The sequence below is a fragment of the Triturus cristatus genome, chromosome 12, assembly GCF_964204655.1.
Source record: "Triturus cristatus chromosome 12, aTriCri1.1, whole genome shotgun sequence".
Lineage (NCBI taxonomy): Eukaryota > Metazoa > Chordata > Amphibia > Caudata > Salamandridae > Triturus > Triturus cristatus.
Genome location: NC_140595.1, coordinates 826,667,189 through 826,690,251, shown reverse-complemented (window position 1 = coordinate 826,690,251; position 23,063 = coordinate 826,667,189). Strand labels below are relative to the sequence as shown.

Here is a 23,063-nt window from a genome sequence, read left to right as displayed (position 1 = left end):
CCATCTGTTTGAAACGTTTTTAATATTCTGATCACGTTAGAAACACACTATGGAGGAGAGGAAGCTTTCAACACCCAGCGGTCTCCTTAAAAACACACAGGCTAGCAGAGGAAGCTTGCAACATGGAGCAGTAGCCTTAGAAACACACAATAAAGAGAGAAGCTTGCACTAGCCAACGGTAGCCTTACAAACACACAATGAAGGTAGGAAGCTTCCACTAGACAACGGTAGCCTTACAAACACACAATGAAGGTAGGAAGCTTCCACTAGGCAACGGTAGCGTTACAAACACACAGTGAAGAGAGGAAGCTTGCACAAGCCAGAGGTAGCCTCACAAACACACGGTGAAGAGAGGAAGCTTGCACTAGCCAACGGTAGCCTTACAAACACACGGTGAAGAGAGGAAGCTTGCACTAGCCAACGGTAGCCTTACAAACACACGGTGAAGAGAGGAAGCTTGCAATAGCCAAAGGTAGCCTCACAAACACACAGACGAGGAGAGGAAGCTGCACTACCCAACGATAGCCTTACAAATATGTGGACGAGGAGAGGAAGCTTGCACCACCCAACGATCGCCTTACACACCCATGGTGAAGGAGGAAGTTTGCACTAACCAACGGTAGCCTTACAAACACACAATCATGCGAGGAAGCTTGCAGTAGCCAACGGTAGCCTTACAAATACACAGGTGAAGAGAGGACGCATGGAACACTACGCAGTAGCTTTACAAACATACAGTGAAGAAAGAAAGCTTGCACTAGCCAACGGTAGCCTTACAAACACACGGAGAAGAGAGGGAGCTTGCACTAGCCAATGGTAGCCTTACAAACACACAGTGAAGAGAGGAAGCTTGCACTAGCCAAAGGTAGCCTTACAAACATACAGTGAAGAGAGGAAGCTTGCACTAGCCAACGGTAGCCTTACAAACACACGGTGAAGAGAGGAAGCTTGCACTAGCCAGAGGTAGCCTCACAAACACACGGTGAAGAGAGGAAGCTTGCACTAGCCAACGGTAGCCTTCAAACAGACGGTGAAGAGAGGAAGCTTGCACTAGCCAAAGGTAGCCTCACAAACACACAGACAAGGAGAGGAAGCTGCACTACCCAACGATCGCCTTACACACCCATGGTGAAGGAGGAAGTTTGCACTAACCAACGGTAGCCTTACAAACACACAATCATGCAAGGAAGCTTGCAGTACCCAATGGTAGCCTTACAAATACACAGGTGAGAGGTGAAGAGAGGATGTATGGAACACTACTCAGTAGCTTTACAAACACACAGTGAAGAAAGAAAGCTTGCAACAGCCAACGGTAGCCTTACAAACACACAGTGAAGAGAGGAACCTTGCACTAGCCAACGGTAGCCTTACAAACACACGGTGAAGAGAGGGAGCTTGCACTAGCCAACGGCAGCCTTACAAACACACGGTGAAGAGAGGGAGCTTGCACTAGCCAACGGTAGCCTTAGAAACACACGGTGAAGAGAGGAAGCTTGCACTAGCCAAAAGGTAGCCTTACAAACACACGGTGAAGAGAGGAAGCTTGCACAAGTCAACGGTAGCCTTACAAACACACAGTGAAGAGAAGGAGCTTGCACAAGCCAACGGTAGCCTTACAAACACACGGGCGAGATGAGGAAGCTTGCACCACCCAATGATACCTTTACAAATACACGGTGAAGGGAGGAAGCGTGCCTACATACGATAGCCTTACACACACACGCGCGCGAGGAGAGGAAGCTTGCACTAGCCAACGATAGCCTTACACACACACACACACACACACACACACACACACACACACGGGCAAGGATAGAAAAACTTGCTGTTGGCGTCCAAAGCTGAGCCACAGACTGTCAAAGAAGGAAACCGCAGCATCCGCCATCTCAGCTACAGCGGAACGATGAAGGAAAGACAATAACCGGCTCCTGAGTCTACTCATCACGAGCATTCCGTCGGCTGCCCGCTGCACAGCACCGCCTTTCACCCGCGCAGCCTTTTATCAACGGTGTCCACCCACCAGGCAGCGCTTCTGGTGCCCTAGAAACCACAATCTAGCGCCACTTTAAATAGCCAAAGACCGGTCCACTGTGAGGCTCTGTGCCACAAACAAGCCTTTGCAGCGCCCAGCTGTCAGGAAGCTCTGAGCGACGCCCAGTCCAGCGGTAGTGTTCCCCACTTTCTTTACTCTTCTTCACTCTGACGTTCCCTGATATCACCCCACACTGGACCCCTGAATCTAAAAGTGTGCTAGGAGCACTACAGAGCTGACAGGCTTCGAGGCACGTCTATTGTTCTGTAACAATGGCACCTTATTGGGGTCTTTGACTCGATGCCAGACCCTTGTGCTCAGATTTTCATCACAATAATTAAATTCTGGGTCCGCACAGCGCCTGCCACAGCTGGGCTGAGGATGAAAAGTCTAGGCGCTGTGCGGGTTAGCAAGAGCCATCCTTTCTACTACTCACTAAAGAGTCACGTCATAGATTTGAAGGTCACCGAGGTCAATCTTGCAAACGAGAGGTGTGCATGTCAGGCACTGGTAGCAGCCGTCTAGGCCGCACCTATTGAATATGCACAGAAACTCCCTTTGAAATGCAATGTATGTAAATGTATGCATGAATATACTTCTGGAATTCCTAAACGGTTTCGCGCTTGCGGATTCTTCACAAGCTCCCTACCACAAATAGACATTGTTTCATCTGTTGGAAATCCGCCTTTTCTGCAGTCACACCGCAATTCTCACCTTTTGCTGCACCTTATATTTTGATGGCTTTAGAATTCTGTGCACTTTATCCCTGCTAACTGGTAGTAAAGTGCCTGTGCGCCCTTTGAACATGGCTGCATTGGCCTAGCTAAGTCCCTGGTATATGGCACAAGTCGTACCGAGGGCCTGGAAGGTACATCTACCAGTGGACTGAGCACCCGGTAAGCCATCCACCGTAACTGCAGGGCAAGCTTGGCTTCAGGGCAACCAGTGGAGCCCGACTGTAGCAGGGGAAAACTGCAGTTCGGAGTGTGAAACCCTTTAGACTTTCCTTTTAAATAACATAACATAACGTGTATATAGCAGGCCTAGCTGTCCTATGTAGAAAACCAGAGGACAGATTAAAATCCTAGCACTGCCAGCGCTAACGTTGCTGCTCTTTGGCATAACCTTAAGATTGAGCGGTCGCTTGAGCTCTGGCATTTAAGGGACTTGGCTTGCAACCCCAATAGGGCAAACCCTGGCGTGGAGGGGGTCAGGTTTCCCAGTATGTCTTTAATGTGTGCTAAAATTTAACACCGGAACGGGCGGATGATAGGTCAGTCCCACCATATCTGACGGAAGTCCCCCAGCAACCCACATCCTCTCCGGCAAAGGTCAGTTGTGGTGGGAAGGATTTTTTTTTAGTTTAGTAGGGTATATGTCCCAGTCACATAATAATTTGTAAAGGGCGTCTCTCATCCCCATAGGGTGGTTGCACCGTGGCACGTCACGCCATAACCTCCACCACTCTTCCTTGGGGATAACATCCCCCAGAATAGCAGAGCAGAAGTCCATGTGTGGTGGTTGAATTTTGGGGGATGCATCAATTAAAAGCGAGTAAAGAAAGGAGGTAGTTCCCTTAGTCCCCCTCGCTTGTCTTACGAATCTTTAAATTGGGGAAAATTCTCAAGTGGCAGCATCTCCCACGTCTGAGTATAGTGCCCAGTGTTTCAATTGTATGTGTGGCACCTCTCAGGATTTGGGAGGCTAAAGTCTCGCTGACAAATTTCAAAAGGTAAGAAATTCCCATCCACGAAGCAAGTCCGAAATGGTGAGACACCCACCTTCTCTCCAGGGAAGGTGCTCTTGGCTCACTTTCAGATTCAGGGGGTCCAGTGTGGGGTGGTATTAGTCAACGTCAGCATGAAGAGTAGTGAGTGGGAAACACTAACACTGGACGGCGCTCCGCTCGGAGCTTCCTTGCAGCTGTGAGCTGAAAAGTGGTATTTGTGGCACAGAGGGCACGTCTTTGGCTGTTTACAGGGGTTCTAGATTGTGGTTTCTAGGGCTTCTTCCTCGATTACACAGTGGCATGCCCGACTGAGGCAAGCCTTGACAATGGAAAAAATGTCTGACATAATCCGGGATAACTTTAAGAACTTTGAATATAACTGGGGTCCGTCAGTCACTGTCCTGTCCACTGGCCTCCCGCTCATGGCTTGCCCCACACTAACACGGGAGCTTTGTTTTTTCCAAATATAATACCTTAAGACAGAGGTCTTCAAACTTTTTGATGCCGAGACCCCCTTGTCAAACTTTTTTAGGCGTAAGGACCACCTTCTGACAAAAATTTCAAGAACCTGGTACTCCGCATCATCGACAACCATAAACGCCCCCAATTCCCGCAGCAAATCATTTTTATGGTTGAGAAATAATATTAAAAACAGTGTTCAGCAAACCAAAGGTCAGTGAGCGAGGGGGCGTGGTCGAAGGTGTAGCTAAAAACAAAGGGCCTCATTTATGAGGAATTGGCGAAGGGCAGCGCCGCACGTCTGCTTGTTGCGCTGCCCTACGCCAATGTGAAAGGGCACGAATGCACCGTATTTATGATATACGTGCATTCCTGGCCTTTTCTCTTGCGTTGGCGCACAAATTACTGCCCAGCACCAACACAGGCAGGATTGTTTTTGCGCAAGAAGGGGCACCTTCCTTCACAAAAACAATCCGAGAGGCGTTTTCCTCTTTCTATGTGAGCTGCAGAATGCGGCACACATGGAAAGAGGATAAACGAGGAGAAATGAAAACATTGGTCAAGCCTCTGCCGGGGAGGTGTCCATTTTTGGAGTTGCCCCAGGTTTACGTGATTTTGTAAATAGGGGGCAGGATCAAAATCGATGGGTGTTGCGAGGGAACCCCATGCAAAGCCCATGGGACCCCTCCTTGACGCAGAGTAAGGCAACGCAGTAACTGGCGCTGCTGTGCCTTACTCCATATCTAGGAGCCCATGCAGAGCCCATGGGACACCTCCTTGACAGTGGCGTAACGATAATTGAGGGGACTCTCTCTGGACTCGATCAGGAGCTCCCCGTCGAAGTACAGTGCTGAGGGGGCCCCCTGGAGCTTGGGGGCCCCCGCGCTGCAGGGGATGCGGGGGCCTGTGTTACACCCCTGCTCCTTGATGCAGAGTAGGGAAACACAGTAACTGGCGCTGCTGTGCCTCACTCCATATCTAGGAGCCCATGCAGAGCCCTGCAGGGTGACTTTGCACTGCCTCATAGGTATGGTTGAGACGCTTGTGCCGCCAGAGCATCAAAAAAAGCGATGCTCTGGCGATGCAAGTCCCAAAATATTCTGTATGTTTTTTAGGTCTTTCACCATCAGGTATCTACATTTAAAATAATGGGCAGAGAAATGAATAAAAAAAAAAAAAAGTTGTTACTCAGTGAGAAATGCACTGTAGTACATTAGTACATTATGAAACCTCTATTAGTTAATGGACTGCCGAGGTCCGGGTGTATCCAGGGAGCCACAGAGTCGAATCTTGATTGGTGCAGTGGAGAATAGTGATGTCTATTTTTAGTGCTACGAGGTCACGGCTTGTGACGGAAAGCACTGTGAATATGTGTCAACATTTTATACTTGATTTACAGACAGTGTAAGATAGAATTCTGCAAAACATGCAAACAGTTTTGCGATAAAATGGTGGTTCCAAAATGTCGATTTTCGTAATACCAGAGTTTATTTAATGCAATTGTTTTGTCCATACCTGTCCCTTCAACACCTCTTCAGGGGTCCTAAGGGCTGTGTAAATGCAGTTAAAATTAAAAGCAAGCACCTCGCAGCCCAGTTGTTAACTCTTTTCACTGCCACTCAAAAAAACAAATCTTTGTCATCACTAAGCTTGGAGTGATTTGTTCGATTAAAGCCAGAACTGCTCCCGAGCCCCCTTTACACTTGCAGATTAACTGATAGGCACATTTGCACTCCATTCTGGCAAGCAGCCGATAACAATCTAAATTTGCGGCTTTCTTTTTCTAAAAGGAAAGGAAAGGTTTTGGATAGCAGGGACAATTGAAGCTGGGGAATGTGCGACCCTCCTTCCAGGCCTTCACAGCCCCCATCGGGGTTGCGCCCCACAGATTGAAGACCTGTGTCTTAAGAGGGCTGGTGAAGGTCCCAAACCTACGTCAGGCCGCCCATGGGTGCTGGTGAAGGTCCCAAACCTATGTCAGGCCGCCCATGGGTGCTGGTGAAGGTCCCGAAACTACGTTAGGCCGCCCATGGGTGCTGGTGAAGGTCCCGAACCTACGTCAGGCCACCCATGGGTGCTGGTGAAGGTCCCAAACCTACGTCAGGCCGCCCATGGGTGCTGGTGAAGGTCCCAAACCTACGTCAGGCCGCCCATGGGTGCTGGTGAAGGTCCCAAACCTACGTCAGGCCGCCCATGGGTGCTGGTGAAGGTCCCAAACCTACATCAGGCCGCCCATGGGTGCTGGTGAAGGTCCCAAACCTACGTCAGGCCGCCCATGGGTGCTGGTGAAGGTCCCAAACCTATGTCAGGCCGCCCATGGGTGCTGGTGAAGGTCCCGAAACTACGTCAGGCCGCCCATGGGTGCTGGTGAAGGTCCCGAACCTACGTCAGGCCGCCCATGGGTGCTGGTGAAGGTCCCAAACCTACGTCAGGCCGCCCATGGGTGGGACCCTCGGGCCTGGTTCACCTGCACTACTTTCACAATTTATGACTTTGATAATTTCACTCGTGGTTTATAGTTCACAGAGAGCTTCTGGGGGGAGGGGCTCATTGATGGGCAATGATTAAGACTCTTGGACAGACTACTTGTCGACAGTGTCATCACTGGAGCATTCGATCACAAAAGCGGATGTTAAACTATTAGTCTCAATAGCATTCTAATGCATACAGCTGATGAACCCGCTGTGTATGCTACTGTGTCCTGTCAAACTTAACAAAGAAAATTTGACTAAAATCCTAAAACTGTATCACAGGAATGGAACTAGCAAGAAAAAAAGAATAAAGAATCATTTTTACAAATCCAATTCAATGGTAAAACAGGATTTTTAATAATTATTACTGAAAGGTAACTTTTAGAACTTCCTGGAGACAAATTTACATTTTCTTTCCAACTCCTCCCCACTAGTGATTAGCATATGGACAGGTGTCAAATCCCCCCCCCCCCTCCCCCCCCCAAGCAACGCAATAGGTCACTGTGATTGACAGGTCAACCTGAATGGGCAGAGTGGACTCCTCTGAAACTAATCTAATATGGGGGGGGGGGGGGGGGCATTGTTTCTGACATTACTGTGTCAAGTCCCACTGGAGTGTCGAATCCTGCTTGAGGGGTCTGCTGGGGAAAACAGGCTGCCAAGACAATTCTTGTGTAGCCACGGTCTGCTTCCGTCCTACCAGGCTTTTTGTACTCATAACACTAGGGGGCAGTCTTTAGGGGTATCCAAATGCGAGAGGTATATGAACATAGCTATGAATCGAAAACAAGATTTGCATCAGCGGTGTCCACCACTGGCACACGAGGGCAGGCCCCACGCCAGACTTTGGGGATAGCCACGTGAGATACATTTACAGAACTATGAATCAGAACGAGAAAGATTTTCTCAGTGGTGTCCAACGCGGTTACACGAGGGCGTAATCGAAACAAGAGCATTAGCAGTGTGCACCCCTGGCACACGACACAGGCTCCATGCCAGACTTTCAGGATATCCGCTTGAAGGAAATTTGCATACAATTAGTTTAAACAAGGAAAGTTTACATAGTGGCTGCACTTAAGATGTGACATTGACCCACAGCCATGAGCTGGACAATGGGAAGGCTTCGGAACTTGAAGGATGGGGTGCAAACACCGCCTTTTCACCTATGGATACACAGTCTTGCCTCCATGGAGCAGGGTTTTATCCTGAATTTGTAATGAGGGTGGCATCATACGTGGGTCGCCCTCCTGCTACCACTGAAGGAAAGGCAGGCAACCTCATCATATGACTGCCCAGCCCGCTGCCCCAACCCTGCCGGCCTTCCATGTGACTCATCTGATTGGAAGGAGGGAGGGAGGGAGGAAAGGTAAACATGTCGACGAGAAATGGAAGCCGTTTTTATTTACTAATACATGAATTAGAGCAGAAACTCCACCCCACAGGTACCTGCGGAGCGTCGCACCTCAGGGAGGAAAGAGGAACGCCATAAAACCCGTGGCAGCCATAAAGCAGGGCACATCGTAAATAACCTGTCGGGGCACACACATGCCTCCCTCAAAAGGCCACCTTGAAACGCTTCACAGCGAAACGGGAAACCAAATAATATGTAACCACCCAGGCAGGTTTTTAAGGTGTATTTTTTTTTTTTTTTTTAAGGAATTTCTAAAATATGGCCCTATGGTCTCGCGTTCCCACACTTCAGCCAAACATTTCCAGGCGTTTCTACTCTTCCGGCCGGTACTCACCACCCTTCTGCCCAGCACTCCCTCCATTAGCCGCCATGGGGCATATGTATCAAGCCCTTTTCCCGTTCGCAAACAGGCCGAACCGTTTGCGAACGGGAACAAGCATTTGCAATGCAATAGGTCTCGCCTTTTTTAAAGTTTGAGCTATTGGCATTGTAAAATTACAATGCCTTTTATTTATGTTTTGGTTTTAAAACAAATAAAAGGCATTGTCATTTACAATGTCAGTAGCATAAACTCGCATAAAAGCAGTGTGCGGCGTGCAGCAGTGTGCGGCGTGCAGCAGTGTGCGGCGTGCAGCAGTGTGAGGCGTGCAGCAGTGTGAGGCGTGCAGCAGTGTGAGGCGTGCAGCAGTGTGCGGCGTGCAGCAGTGTGCGGCGTGCAGCAGTGTGTGGCGTGCAGCAGTGTTTCGTATAGCAGTGTGAGGCATGCAGCACTGTATGGCGTGCAGAGGCGTGCAGCAGTGTGCGACGTGCAGCAGTGTGCGGCATGCAGCAGTGTGCGGCGTGCAGCAGTGTCGTGCAGCATGCAGCAGTGAGTAATGCAGCAGTGTGCAGCAGTGTGTGGCGTGCAGCAGTGTGCGGCGTGCAGCAGTGTGTGGCGTGCAGCAGTGTTTCGTGCAGCAGTGTGTGGCGTGCAGCAGTGTGTGGCGTGTAGCAGTGTGCGACGTGCACCAGTGTGCGGCGTGCAGCAGTGTGCTGTGTGCAGCAGTGTGTGGCGTGCAGCAGTGTGTGGCGTGCAGCAGTGTGTGGCGTGCAGCAGTGTGTGGCGTGCAGCAGTGTGTGGCGTGCAGCGGCATGCAGCAGTGTGTGGTGTGCAGCAGTGTGAGTGTGCGGCGTGCAGCAGTGTGCGACGTGCAGCAGTGTGCGGCGTGCAGCAGTGTGCGGCGTGCAGCAGTGTGTGGTGTGCAGCAGTGTGTGGCGTGCAGCAGTGTGAGGCATGCAGCAGTGTTTCGTGTAGCAGTGTGAGGCGTGCAGCAGTGTGCGGCGTGCAGCAGTGTGCGGCGTGCAGCTGTGTGTAATGCAGCAGTGTGTAATGCAGCAGTGTGTGGCGTGCGGTAGTGTGCGGTGTGCAGCAGTGTGTGGCGTGCAGCAGTGTGTGGCGTGCAGCAGTGTGTGGCGGGGTTTGTAAACAACAAGAAAAGCGGACATCAAAGGAAGGGTGGGAACAAGCATATGGGGTGTGAGTTATAACAAAAGTTAATTGTTGTACGAGGGGATGCAGGAAGTGAGGCAGAGCGCGCGCTGGCGAAAGCAGTCTGCTGCTTTCAAGTCCGATGCCAGCTTCGTGCTTGAATGCCTCACATGCACTGGCCATAAACCGCATTCCTAAGGTCTTGTGCCCCTTACTAAATCTCTCTGAATGCGTGAGGCGGCGCACGCGCAGGAAGTAGCTGGTGGCAAATGGAATGCACGTGGTTGTGCGTGTAACCGCCACCCGATCCGCCTCGGAAGCCTTTGGGAGCATTTTCTGAAGCCCCTACACAAGTCTCGCTGGGCGATCGCTTACGCGATAGCCAACGCGATAGCCAGGCGAGACCTAAAAAGACCATCCCAAAGAGCCATTGCAAAATAGGGAATGGCAAAATTTGCGATTCCCTATTTTGCGAATGCATTTAAAACCAATTCTGGAAGCACCCAAGCTGTGCGAAGTTGCCTTAAAAAAATCACAAATTACCACCAACTTCAAGTTGGTGGTAATTTGCGATTTCCTGGAAAAATGCACTTAGCATTTTTCAAATTGCCATGTGGCGAACAGGGCATGTATGTGCGCCACATATGCACACATGCATATTTCAGGGGTGCAACAGGGTGTCCTTTTGACACCCTTGCACCCTTGAAATTGCATTCGCAATTTGCAAGTACCTAATGGGTACTCGCAAATTGCGAATGTCTTCCCATTCATTCCTATGGGCCTCTAGGCCCGTAGGAATGAATGGGACGGTATTCCTTAATTGCTAATCGCAATTTGCGATTAGCTATTAAGGAATATGTAGGAATCGCAATGAATATTGCAAATTCTACATACATTGCCTTTTGCGACTCCTTAATAGCGAATCGCTAAAATTCGCTATTAAGGACTCGCAAAACGGTTTCTTGATACATATGCCTCCATGTCCACCCACTTATGATGAATTTCAACATAATGGCAGTACAGGGGGCTGCAGCTCAGAGGACAGGCTAAGGGGCAGCAGGCCAGTCTTTATTTAACGCCCCTCCCAACTCTGAAACCCCCCACCCCCCACGACAACAAAAAATTCTCTTGGCTTTTGACTTCAAGTAAGTTTGAGTGGGGGTTAAGAAACTGCATTAAACAAAATGTCCAGCTGCTGGTCAATTGTAATTCACTACTGACAAGCACAAGCAGGCCACAGTATGCAACAAGCATTGGGAAAAGCAAACCTGCCTTTCCCGTCAGTCAGTGAAACTGCTGCAGCATTGGAGGAGGGATGGAGATGGGAGGTCAGTGGGAGAAGGGCAGGGTCGGACTGGCCCTAGCAGGCACCGGGCATTTCCCCAGTGGGCCGCAAGGGTTGGGGGCCAGTTTTTGACCCCTGCGGCCGATTTTGTTACAGGGCTGTTTTTGCATCATAGCTGCAATATCGACCGCTGTAACAAAACCGTCTGAAACCGGCCTTGGCAAATAGTTCGGCCGCCCACCCAACCCCCCCACCGGGGGGCCCGCCGAGCACTTTGTCAGGGCCGGTTTTGGTTCCCAGTCCGGCCCTGGAGAAGGGTAAACCTGCAAACAGCAGCATGCAGGGGCCTTTGAGCTTTTCTGTAATGAGAGCTAGTTATGTTCAACGAAGATCACCACCAGCTACTCCTAGTATTAGTGATGCCAGAGTGACCACATCAGACAAGATTATATCAGTCCCCTCGTGCAGGATTACTAGCAGCGACCTTCTCCGTCTCCTCAGCAGTACTGTCCCAAAGGCTTCTCAAAGTGGACTGTCTAGACATGGGGGATAAGCACCCCAACAGCTTCAATGCCTCTGACTCCAAGGCAAAGTCTCCCCAACGATGCATGATTTATTGGTCAAATATCAGCTTTAAGTATATTTTGGATTTTCAACCATTTTTCTCCAAACACCAACTTATGATTTCTGAAAATACACACTTTTTTGTCTCAAATACACAATTTTCAATTTTGTTACACATATATTAATTCAACCAAGGAAGGCTTCTACATTAGTAGGCTGGGCTGCACACAGGAGAGCTACTCACAGGTAGCCGGCGAGCTACCAGCAGGTCATGAATTACTCGTTGGAGAAGCCTGTATCCAGCAGCAGCAGCTGGTGCAGGTAAATGCGGTGGGGCGGAGCTGGTGCAGGTAAATGCGGTGGGGTGGAGTGCTGCGGAGGGGATGTCGACAGACGACAGAATAGGACTTATTTATTTAATTTGCCCTATTCTATCGTCTCTTGACATCCCTCCCACAGCGCCCCGCCTCATCATGCTTACCTGCACCGGCCGCCGCTGGTTCCAGGCTACACACCCACGTAGGTGGTTCAGCTCCTTGTCAGGAGCAAGAATATTATTTAGAACTGTAAAACTACACATTGGTGAGTCCACTTTGCAAACTGGCACCGGCACAAGTACACTGGGATGTTGTCTCTAACACAGAGGCGGGACAAGTGACATAAAGACACTGACACTCCCACAGGGGCACACCAACAAGACAGTGATAGGAACACGGAGGAGTTCGACTCGGGCCTATAACTCGGGTTCAGGGCCTTTAACAACTAATATAGCCCTCGTCAGTGGGCTAAAACGCTATAGTAGATGTGACAAACAAAAAACTCAACGCCAAAGAACCGATCAGCAACCACATCTACAGAAGAGAAGAGGTCCTACAGGCTAGAGTGTTCCCATAGGTGGCAATTCATCCTACACAATGATTCACAACCCCCAAGGAAGCACCATAGACCAAAACTCTTACCTTCTTCTTTTCATCCACTTGGGTCAACTGGAGGGCGCTCTTGGACAATGGGTGGGAAGTCCCGGGCTCGTCCACCACCACCACTGGCACCGAACGGAACCCTAGGGGCGACGGGCTTGACCCTCCACTAGGTCGGACATTCACCTGCTGCTCCCTGGTGCCCAGGACCCCAGAGCTGCCAGCCTCCCTTACTGAGGTGGTGGAGACCTCTAGACAAGGGCTGGTAGAGCGGATATCACCGCGCGTGGTAGTCGTGCTTACCACCTGGCTAGTATTGCTTGTCCGAGGAAGGGGCAGAACAGGGAGAAACTCGCTGGTTGGGGAGTTCCTGGCACTGACTGGGCTCTTCATCCCCGTGCCCTGGTTCAGCTCAAAACTGATTTGTGGCAGAACGCTGAGCGAACGGGGCTGATGCGGGGCAGTCACATTCAGGGTAGCCTTTTGGAGCGCCAGGTGGGGGTTGCCCTGGGAGTGGACGAATGTGGGGCTATGACCCTTGCCTGGTGACTGCGGGCAGAACTGCGTCACAGGCTTGAAGGAGAGTCCAGCGACCTCCAAGTGCGAGTCCAGCGAGTGGCCGTGCCGCATGCTGTCCAGGATCTTGTTGATGCCAAGGTGGTCCATATCCCTGTCATAGAAGTCCACACAGGTCCAGCGCCCCCTCTTGTAGGGCTCCCCGAGACCCTGGTCCAGCTTCACCACTCGGAACCTGGAGCTGGAGGCTGTGAAGGAGCTGGCAGAGCTGACGGTGGACACCAAGGGGCTACTTGGCATCAATAAGAGGGGGCCATTTTTAGAGATGGCACCATTGCTGGTGCCCACTTTGCTCTCTGATGGCGAGGAAGGGCCGTTGACCAGGCCTGCATGTCCATTTGCTGTGCTGAGTATGAGTGGTGGACCACCAGAGGGGGTCGGTCTCCCATTTGGCACTTCGCCATTGGCGAGGACGGTTGAAGAACTTGACGGGTAGGAGGACAAAGTTTTATCTCTGGTGCCATGTGGTGCCCCCAGTGTGCCACCAGAGTCCACTGGAACAGTCACGCCCTTTACTTCCACCACCACAGGCGTGGTAGCTCCCTCATCACGGTTCCGTACAGGGATCACACGCACCTCACCGGCAGCATGGGAGGCCACCTCCTTTGTGGTTGGTGATGTGGGAAGCCATAAGGTTTCCAGATGTCCCACTGGATGGGCATTCGCAGAGGTGGGTGGTGAGCTACGAGGGGACCCTCGTGGTGACCGGCCGGAGAGACGTAGCCCTCCATTGAGGAATGGCGACAGCCGTGGGCTACCCGGGTCACTTCCAAAGGACTCCTTGCGGCCCTCGCTCCCAGCCTGACCATAGTCCGAGGTCACGCTGGTGATCTGGAAGCCGCTCCGCTTTTTCCCAGTACTCATCTTTCCAAATTACAGCTTGGGTTTTGAGGATAGAAAAAGAAAAAAAAGCATTATTACAAAAATGACGGTAGAAGAAAAAAGAAAATAGACAATTGCAAAGTTTCTGTCACAATATCATCGTCTCACATAATTTGAGCAATGGCAGACACAGGCCCTGAGGGGTCCAGGGGTCTTGCACAGTTCTCGGTCAGACTTATACGGCATAAGGCTGCTTCTGTAGAGGTAGTCGTGCACTTTAGAAATGTTTATTACATTACATTACATATGCCTAGGAGGGCGGATCCACTGATGTGTCATGGGTTTCCAATCAAAGTCATCAAATGTAAATTTATGTGGATATCCTGAAATTCTGGCATGGGCATGGCTGGACACTGGTCACCCCGGCAGTAGGCCAACGAAGGGAAGCTGCATGTTTACTGCATAGTAGAAACGGAAACCTTATACTCGTGCAAAGGTCACCGTTTCCACGTGCAGGAGTGTGTAACCATCTGGGCTGTGTGAGCCAGTGTTGGACTGCTCTGGCCTGGGCTCGTGAGGACAAATGCTTGGGTGCCACCATCATGGAACCTAAGGAGATCCGACCAACCATGGCTCGTGCCGAGCCTGACCAGGCCACTGATGGGAGCTCATAAGATCCCTGACTAGGGTCTGTCTGTCGCAAGAGCTCTGACCACGGCCCAGGACAGGACCACTGCCCAGGACAGGACCACAGCCCAGGACAGGACCACTGCCCAGGACAGGACCACTGCCCAGGACATGAAAGGACCACTGCCCAGGACATGAAAGGACCACTGCCCAGGACAGGACCACTGCCCAGGACAGGACCACTGCCCAGGACAGGACCACAGCCCAGGACATGAAAGGACCACTGCCCAGGACATGAAAGGACCACTGCCCAGGACAGGACTACAGCCCAGGACAGGACCACAGCCCAGGACAGGACCACTGCCCAGGACAGGACCACTGCCCAGGACAGGACCACTGCCCAGGACAGGACCACCGCCCAGGACAGGACCACAGCCCAGGACAGGACCACAGCCCAGGACAGGACCACGGCCCAGGACAGGACCACAGCCCAGGACAGGACCACAGCCCAGGACAGGACCACTGCCCAGAACAGGACCACAGCCCAGAACAGGACCACAGCCCAGGACCGGACCACAGCCCAGGACCACTGCCCAGGACAGGACCACAGCCCAGGACAGGACCACAGCCCAGGACAGGACCACAGCCCAGGACAGGACCACAGCCCAGGACCACTGCCCAGGACAGGACCACTGCCCAGGACAGGACCACTGCCCAGGACAGGACCACTGCCCAGAACAGGACCACAGCCCAGGACCGGACCACAGCCCAGGACCGGACCACAGCCCAGGACCACTGCCCAGGACAGGACCACAGCCCAGGACAGGACCACAGCCCAGGACAGGACCACAGCCCAGGACAGGACCACAGCCCAGGACAGGACCACAGCCCAGGACAGGACCACAGCCCAGGACAGGACCACAGCCCAGGACAGGACCACTGCCCAGAACAGGACCACAGCCCATGACAGGACCACAGCCCAGGACAGGACCACAGCCCAGGACCACTGCCCAGGACAGGACCACTGCCCAGGACAGGACCACTGCCCAAGACAGGACCACTGCCCAAGACAGGACCACAGCCCAGGACAGGACCACAGCCCAGGACAGGACAGGACCACTGCCCATGAGGTCTGTCTGCATAAAAAGCCCAACCCTAGGCTGGCCACTACAAGCAAGCCATTCAGTCATAACATTTCTAAAATAATAAAACCCATCATCAAAAATATTACAATATCAGGCCTGTAAAATGAAATAAACAAAATAAACAGCCGGAGAGAGGAACTTGCTGAGGTGAGTTCTCTGTGCATTTCACAGCTTCCTCAGCATCATCGCAGGCTCTAGGACCATCAGCGACAAACTTAGGCTGTGAGCAACGGCTACCCCCGCTTACATCCTGAATGTTGGCAAGAAGAGCAGATTGTGTATGAATGTTCCATAGTGGCACAGCCTACAAGCTGAGCTCCTGGTCCAAGGAGGACCAAGACACAGCCTACAAGCTGAGCTCCTGGTCCAAGGAGGACCAAGACACAGCCTACAAGCTGAGGTCCTGGTCCAAGAAGGACCAACACACAACCTACAAGCTGAGCTCCTGGTCCAAGGAGGGCCAAGGCACAGCTTACAAGCTGAGCTCCTGGTCCAATGGTCCAAGGAGAACTAAGACACAGCCTTCAAGCTGAGCTCCTGGTCCAAGGAGGACCAAGACACAGCCTACAAGCTGAGCTCCTGGTCCAAGGAGGACCAAGACACAGCCTACGAGCTGAGCTCCTGGTCCAATGGTCCAAGGAGGACCAAGGCACAGCCTACAAGCTGAGCTCCTGGTCCAAGGAGGGCCAAGTCACAGCCTACAAGCTGAGCTCCTGGTCCAAGTAGGACAAAGATACAGCCTACGAGCTGAGCTCTTGGTCCAATGGTCCAGGGAGGACCAAGGCGCAGCCTACAAGCTGAGCTCCTGGTCCAATGGTCCAAGGAGGACTAAAAGCTTCTAAACTCACCCACACAAATCAGCAAAAGTCATTGTGTTATTATTTTGTGTCGTAGTCTTGGACAGAGGAGCATTCGAGTATTCAGGTAAGACTCCGACGCGTATCCCAAGTGCTCTTCAATCTATGTCTACACCGTCCATTCATTTTGGTCCTATTTTAATCTGCGTAGAAACTGCGAAAGACATGTTGTGGGCTGTACCAAGAACGTACAGGGCTAGCTGCCGCCTATTGCTTACCATTGGTTGATTTTACTGTCACTCTCAATTGCCTGCTTTTCATTTGCTCGTTTTTTGTCTCCCAACCCGGCAATCTTTTGCTTGTGCCTCTCATGGGTCATAGCCTTTTTACCATCTCTTCTGTTGGCTGGCTTCTATGCTTCACTGCTTGCTTTAGAGCACTATGTTTCCCATTTGTTTAAGCACTCCGTGGTTGTGCATGTATTTTCCAGCTTGCTCCCTCCTGTCCTTTTCTTCCACTACCACATTGCTCTCTCACCCATGTGCTTTTCTCCTCACCCAACTCTTGTTGCTCTCCCTTGCCCGTGTGCCCCGCACGCTGTGTTGTTCTTTCACCTGTGTTTCTTCCTTTCTGACCGTGTTCTCTTCCCCGCGTTGCTTCCTCACCGCCCTCTGTGGTGCTTCACCCCCACGCTCTCTCCAACACCTTCTCCTGCAACCTGTTCATCTGTTTTTTTTAAGCTCTTTCACTCTACATTTTAAAAAAGTGCATTTGTGTTACTTTTTTGTTATTTACCAATCCACCTTAGATTGGTAAATAAAAAAGGAAATGAGAGTGTCATTTTGCAGCCACGTGCATGCATTCTGAACAAATGCTCGAGCCAACAAAATGACGCAGTAGCCACATTAACACTATATTTTGTTTTTAATTGTGCTGCACAGCAGCTGCGATTCTGTACAGCAAGGATAGGAGGCATTCAGAAAACCAATTGGGCTCTTAAACAAGGCCTCTTGTCTTTGCCAATGCTTGTTTAGTGTTGCTCAAAAAGTTGTTCTTCCTAGGTCACAGGAACAAGCAGTGCCTTTCTCCCACATACTCCACTTTTGATGTTTGCCCTTTCTCCAGGTCTGAGGATATTTACGTGGAGGCCTCTGAGCGGCTCGAAGCTCCTCCTGGGAATACAGCCAATAAGAGACAAGATGGCACGCTGCCGGCGGGCCCTGTCTCAGCAGAGCAGCTTCCAAGGAAGTGAACTAGGGGCGCATGAACACATTACCAGGAACACGCGCAAGCCAAGCGGCTGCTCCACACTCAAGACCCTTCTTTCTAATTAGTGGCAGCTCCTATTTAGGTCTGGCTTGACAGGGCGCGGCTGTCAGACCTTATGTGATCCGCAGAGGAGGAGCTTTAAGAGGCGGTACTGAGAGAGAGGATTAGGCTCCACCCACATGCTGAACTTCCGCGCTCCCATTTTTTATTTAGGCAGAAGGCGCATACTATCACTGGAAGCAAATGCTTTTTGCACATTTTGCCTTTTTATGTTCACTACAGTAGGACTAATTTAGATCTTGCCGGATGGCTTACACCATCACAACGGTGATTGATATCCCTTCTGCCGAAATATAAATCCCATAGGATATAATGGATTGTGATTGTGTCGTGGTGACGGAGTAACCCGTCCTCCAAGATCTAACTATGGCTCTAAGATTGTTATGGTGAGTAGTCAATGATAACGGCCTTGGGCGTGATTGGTCCTTTGGAAAATGTTTTGTAACATTCCATGGGTCCGATCTGTTTCTTATGAAGAGTTATGACAAACGCACTAGGCCTGATGTATTTATTGTGAAAAGCATACATTAAAGCTAATACGTCTTTAAGGGGGGAGTGTAATTATACTGTGGGAAAAGGCAGTCGAGACGTATTTTGGTACAAAGAATTTTGGATTTCCATAGTAGACAAGGGGATCTGGTGTTGGTGAGCCCACCTCTGAAGAGCCCTTGGGGCTGAAGATTTGCAATGTGTTAATCCTGACTTGAAAGGCCTGATTGGTTGACAAGGAAAGCTATGTCAGGGCCCATAGGTCGGGTCTTTTTATTATGAAAGTTACAACAAAGGAAGTACGGATGATTACCTAATTACTGTGAAAAGCATATGTAAAGGGCAATATGCCTTTAAAGGGGGGCAGTTATTACGCCGAGATACAGCCTGTAGATGTATTTTGTTACATGGAATTTCACAGATTACCATAGTAAGCACAGGGGTTTAGTGTTGGTTACATCGCAAACAAACACTGGCAGGAGAAGATCTGCACCGTGAAAATCCATCTATTGTTTATTATGGTGCAAATTCTTAATCTGTACATATTTGTCATGTTATGATTGCATGCCTGGCTGTTGCCTTGTATGAAAGGGTCTGCTCAATAAAGTAGGCCGGAGTTAGTTAAAGAGACAGGCCAATGTTAAAGGCTACAGGCCTGAAAGGTCCTGCAGGAAAAGGTATTTCAGATGCCATCGTTATGGTCTGATTTCTATAAAGGCATCAACAAAGGCAGAAGGGCTGACATATTCATTATGAAAAGCAGGCGTTAAAGCCTATTGGCCTTTAAAGGTTTATTATTATTACTACACTGTATTCTCTTTGCACAAACTGCTACAAGACGACCACCTGTTGCTATGTTTAATTTTTTACTTTACTTATTTATTGCAAGCACGTCCGCCACATTTAGACTGCTTTATTTTATTCTTCCACTTGTGTTATTTTACTGTAGCTTTAGTGGCTGCTCCTCCAATAAGGCAGGGGAGCGTCGCCCCACTGCTGAAAAATAAAAGGATAATAACGTATCGGTATTATAATTCTATTTTTCCCATTACAGTCAGTGGCGGGCGGGGCTGGCCAGAGCAGGGGAGGTGTGGTTTGCACTCCCTAAGTGCGTATGACTGTTTGGCCGACCCTTTTGGGGCGAGGAAAAAGTCAGGCTCACACAGCCTGGTGAGGAACATGCACAGGCTCCCTGTCCCCGTCTGAGCGTCGAACCACAGCGCTCAGAACAATCACAACACTGCATTGCAGCGCTGCAATTGGCTCAGGGGAGCCTGTGCGCCCAGGTGCTTTCTGCTGCCGGCTGGCACTGGAGACAGGAAGAAGGAAGATGATAGAAGAGAGGCGGCGGCCAGGAGTTCCAGGATAAGTCCTTTTATTTTACATTGTTTTTCATACCCCACCCACCACCCCCATCCGGTAGCAGCCGCTACAGTGTAGCTTCCATATGCTTGTTGAGTTTGTGTGTGTGTGTGTGTGTGTGTGGATTGTGGGAGTGTAACTTTGTGAATGTAAGAAGGAGCCAATGGATGAATGGATGCATGCGAACAAGGATGAATGACAGAATGCATCTATGAAAAGTTATTGAGCTTCTAATCTTACCAGTGGCTGAAGGGGCACTTTATAAGCTCAAACTACTAGCAAAACCTGCACTGCTGGTTGGTGTTCATGGCTGGATGGTGTGTAGGACGCTCTGTGGACTTGCCTGTACTGCTGGGTTGTGTTTAGGGCTCTCCGTGGCCTCGCATGTATGCCTGGGATCCGTATAAGATATTCTGTGGCTTTGCTTGTATGGCTGGTTGTTGTACAGGACTCTCTCTGGCCTCGCCTGCACATGGCTGGGTGGAATCTCCATGGCCTCACTTGCATGGTTGGGTGACTCTCCGTGGCCCTGCCTGCATAGGCTGGGTGGACTGTCTGGGGCCTCGCCTGCATGGCAGGTGGACTCTCCATCGCCTCGCCTGCATGGCTGGGTGAACTCTCTGTGGCATTGCCTGCATGGCTGGGTGGACTCTTCATTGCCCTTCCTGAACTACCGGGTAGTGTGTACAACTCTCTGTGGCCTCACATGTATGGCACGGTCAACTCTGTATGGCCTCGCCTGGTTAAATGGGTCGTGTGTAGGGCTCCCCATTACTCCGCAAGTCGGAACAATGACTTGCGGAGGCGGGGGGGGGGGGGGATGGTGTTGGATTCAAAATCCAACATCTTCCCTAGTGTCCGCACAGACTGGAGTTGGAATAGTAAATTATACTATTCCAACATCCAGCGCCCCCCCTCTGCAAGTCGTTGTTCCGACTTGCGGAGTAATGGTATGCGGAATCAAAACGTGGTCGTTGTAACGACCGCGTTGTGATTCCCTGCGGAGAAAAAGACTGCGGGATGACGAGATACAATCATGACTAGGTGGTGTGTAAGGCTCTCCGTGGTCTTGCATGTATGTCTGGCCACGGTTACCATGTTCTCGCTGGCATCACTTGGTGGTGTGTAGTACTCTCCATGGCCTCATCGGAACTGCTGCGTGGTGTGTAGGACTTCGCACAATAGTAAATGATGGGTGCGTGATCAGATTACAGGCACATTAGTAAATTATGGGGTGTGATGACAAGCACAATAGTACATTAGGAAGGCGTGATTACAGGTATAGTAACAGAATTGCCCCTATTGTTTACTATTGTCTGTAATCACACTGCATTATTTATTACAGTCTCTAATCACACCACATCATTTACTACTGTTTTTAATCACAAACCATCATTTACTACTGTCTGTAATCCCACCTGCATCATGTACTACAGTCTGCAATCACACCACATAATTTCTTATTGTCTGTAATCACACCCACATCATTTACTACTATCTGTAATCACACCTCATCATTTACTATTGTCTGTAATCACACCCCCATCATTTGCAATTGGACTTGTAATCATGCTTTCAACATTTACTAATGTCTGTATTGTACCCAAAATGTACTATTGTCTGTAATCACACCTTCATTATTTACTAATGTCAGCAATCCCATCCCATCATTTTCTATCAAATTTAATAATGCTCCCATAATTGACTACTGTCTGTAATCACACCCTATCATATACTACTGTCTTTAATTATGCCCCCAGCATTTACTACTGTTGTAATCACACCCCATCATTTACTACTGTCTGTAATCACACCTCATCAATTCCTATTGTCTGTAATCATGCCGCCAGTATTTACTTCTGTTGTAATCACATCTCATCAATTCCTATTGTTTGTAATCACGCCCCTATCATTTACTACTGTCCGTGATCTCACCCCATCATTTACTACTGCCTTTAATCATGCCCGATCATTTACTTTGGTCTTTAATCATGCTCCATCATTTACTACTGTCTGTGATCACATCCCATCATTTACTACTGTCTTTAACCATGCCCTCATCATTTACTACAGTATGTAATCACACCTCATCATTTTCTACTGTCTGTAATCACGCCCACATCATTTACTACTGTCTGCGATCACACCCCTTCCTTTACTACTGCGTTTAATCTTGCCCCCATCATTTACTTTGGTCTTTAATCATGGCCCATCATTTACTTTGGTCTTTAATCATGACCCATCATTTACTACTGTCTTTAATCATGCACCCATCCTTTTCTACTGTCTGTAATTATACCTCATCAATTCCTATTGTCTGTAATCACATCCCTGCGTTTACTACTGTTATAATCACATCCCATCATTTCCTATTGTTTGTGATCACACTCCATCATTTACTGCTGCTTTAATCATGCTCCCATCATTTACTTTGGTCTTTAATCATGCCCCATCATTTACTGCTGTCTGTGATCACACTCCATCATTTACTAATGCTTTAATCATGCCCCCATCATTTACTTTGGTCTTTAATCATGCCCTCATCATTTACTACAGTCTGTAATCACACCTCATCATTTTCTATTGTCTGTAATCACGCCCCATCATTGACTACTGTCTGTAATTACCACCACATCATTTACTATTGTCTGAAATCACATCCCCATCATTTACTATTGAGCTTGTAATCAAGCCCCCATAGTTTACTGTTGACCCTGTAATCATGGTCCCATCATTTACTATTGCCTGTAATCAGGCCTCCATAATTTAGCTGATGGTCCATTAATGTAACCCCATCGGACGAGCATTGTCCGGTCATTAGCTTATTTCAGAAAGGCGGACCATAGACACAACAATCCCAGACAGGTGGGTGAATTCCTTACTACGCCCTTCTTTAGCATTAATGAAATGGGTGAAGTTGTATTCAGGCTTGCAACTCTGTCCCAGTTCTCACTAATGCATGCTGGTATGTGTAGTCGCAAGCAAGCATTATTCACCCACCATGGGCAAGTGGTGTTTCATGTTTAAGCGCTTCCCAGTGCATGGTAACCCTTGGCACAGGTTTCATATTTCCATTTTCATCAGAAGGGCAAGTCATGAGGGGGGGCATATCTTGCTACTGTATTCTTCATGGATGCGTGCCAACACAATGGCGAGGCAGCCTAAGTGAAGACGAGCCTCCATTTTCAGTACTCATCTGGTGGAGAGTCTGATGGCCATCTCTGGTCAGCACCTCACATTTATGCCTGGGAGAAATTTTGACCATGCTTATGAAATGTGCACTATTGCTACATTTTGCATTATACGAAATTCCTGAAATTACTTGAAATTTTGCATTATGCAATACTGCATAATTTTTGTATGTGACTCATTTGTGCAGAAAATATTTGCCAAGAGAGATTTATTGTCAGTATCTTGCAAGACATTTTTACTCAAAGTGTGTACTTATGTGAAAAAAATCATATGTGATACCGCCAAACCACATTTCTTCTTGGAAGCGTAATTTCCCAACATTTTAAGGTAATTCACGGAATTTTGAGGGAAAAAAAATACCCATTTCACTCACTCTTGCATTACATTT

General features: G+C 49.5%; 1 protein-coding gene across 1 annotated transcript in view; it reads right to left on the bottom strand.

Annotated features, from left to right (window-relative positions):
- Positions 1–23,063, bottom strand: part of TSC22D4 (TSC22 domain family member 4) — a 451,830-nt gene that overhangs the window by 404,525 nt on the left and 24,242 nt on the right. The window contains exon 2 of the mRNA XM_085639106.1: positions 12,379–13,791. Within this exon, the coding sequence (XP_085495232.1) occupies positions 12,379–13,776 (1,398 nt within the window). The 5' untranslated portion in view covers positions 13,777–13,791. The remainder of the gene's footprint in view (positions 1–12,378; positions 13,792–23,063) is intronic.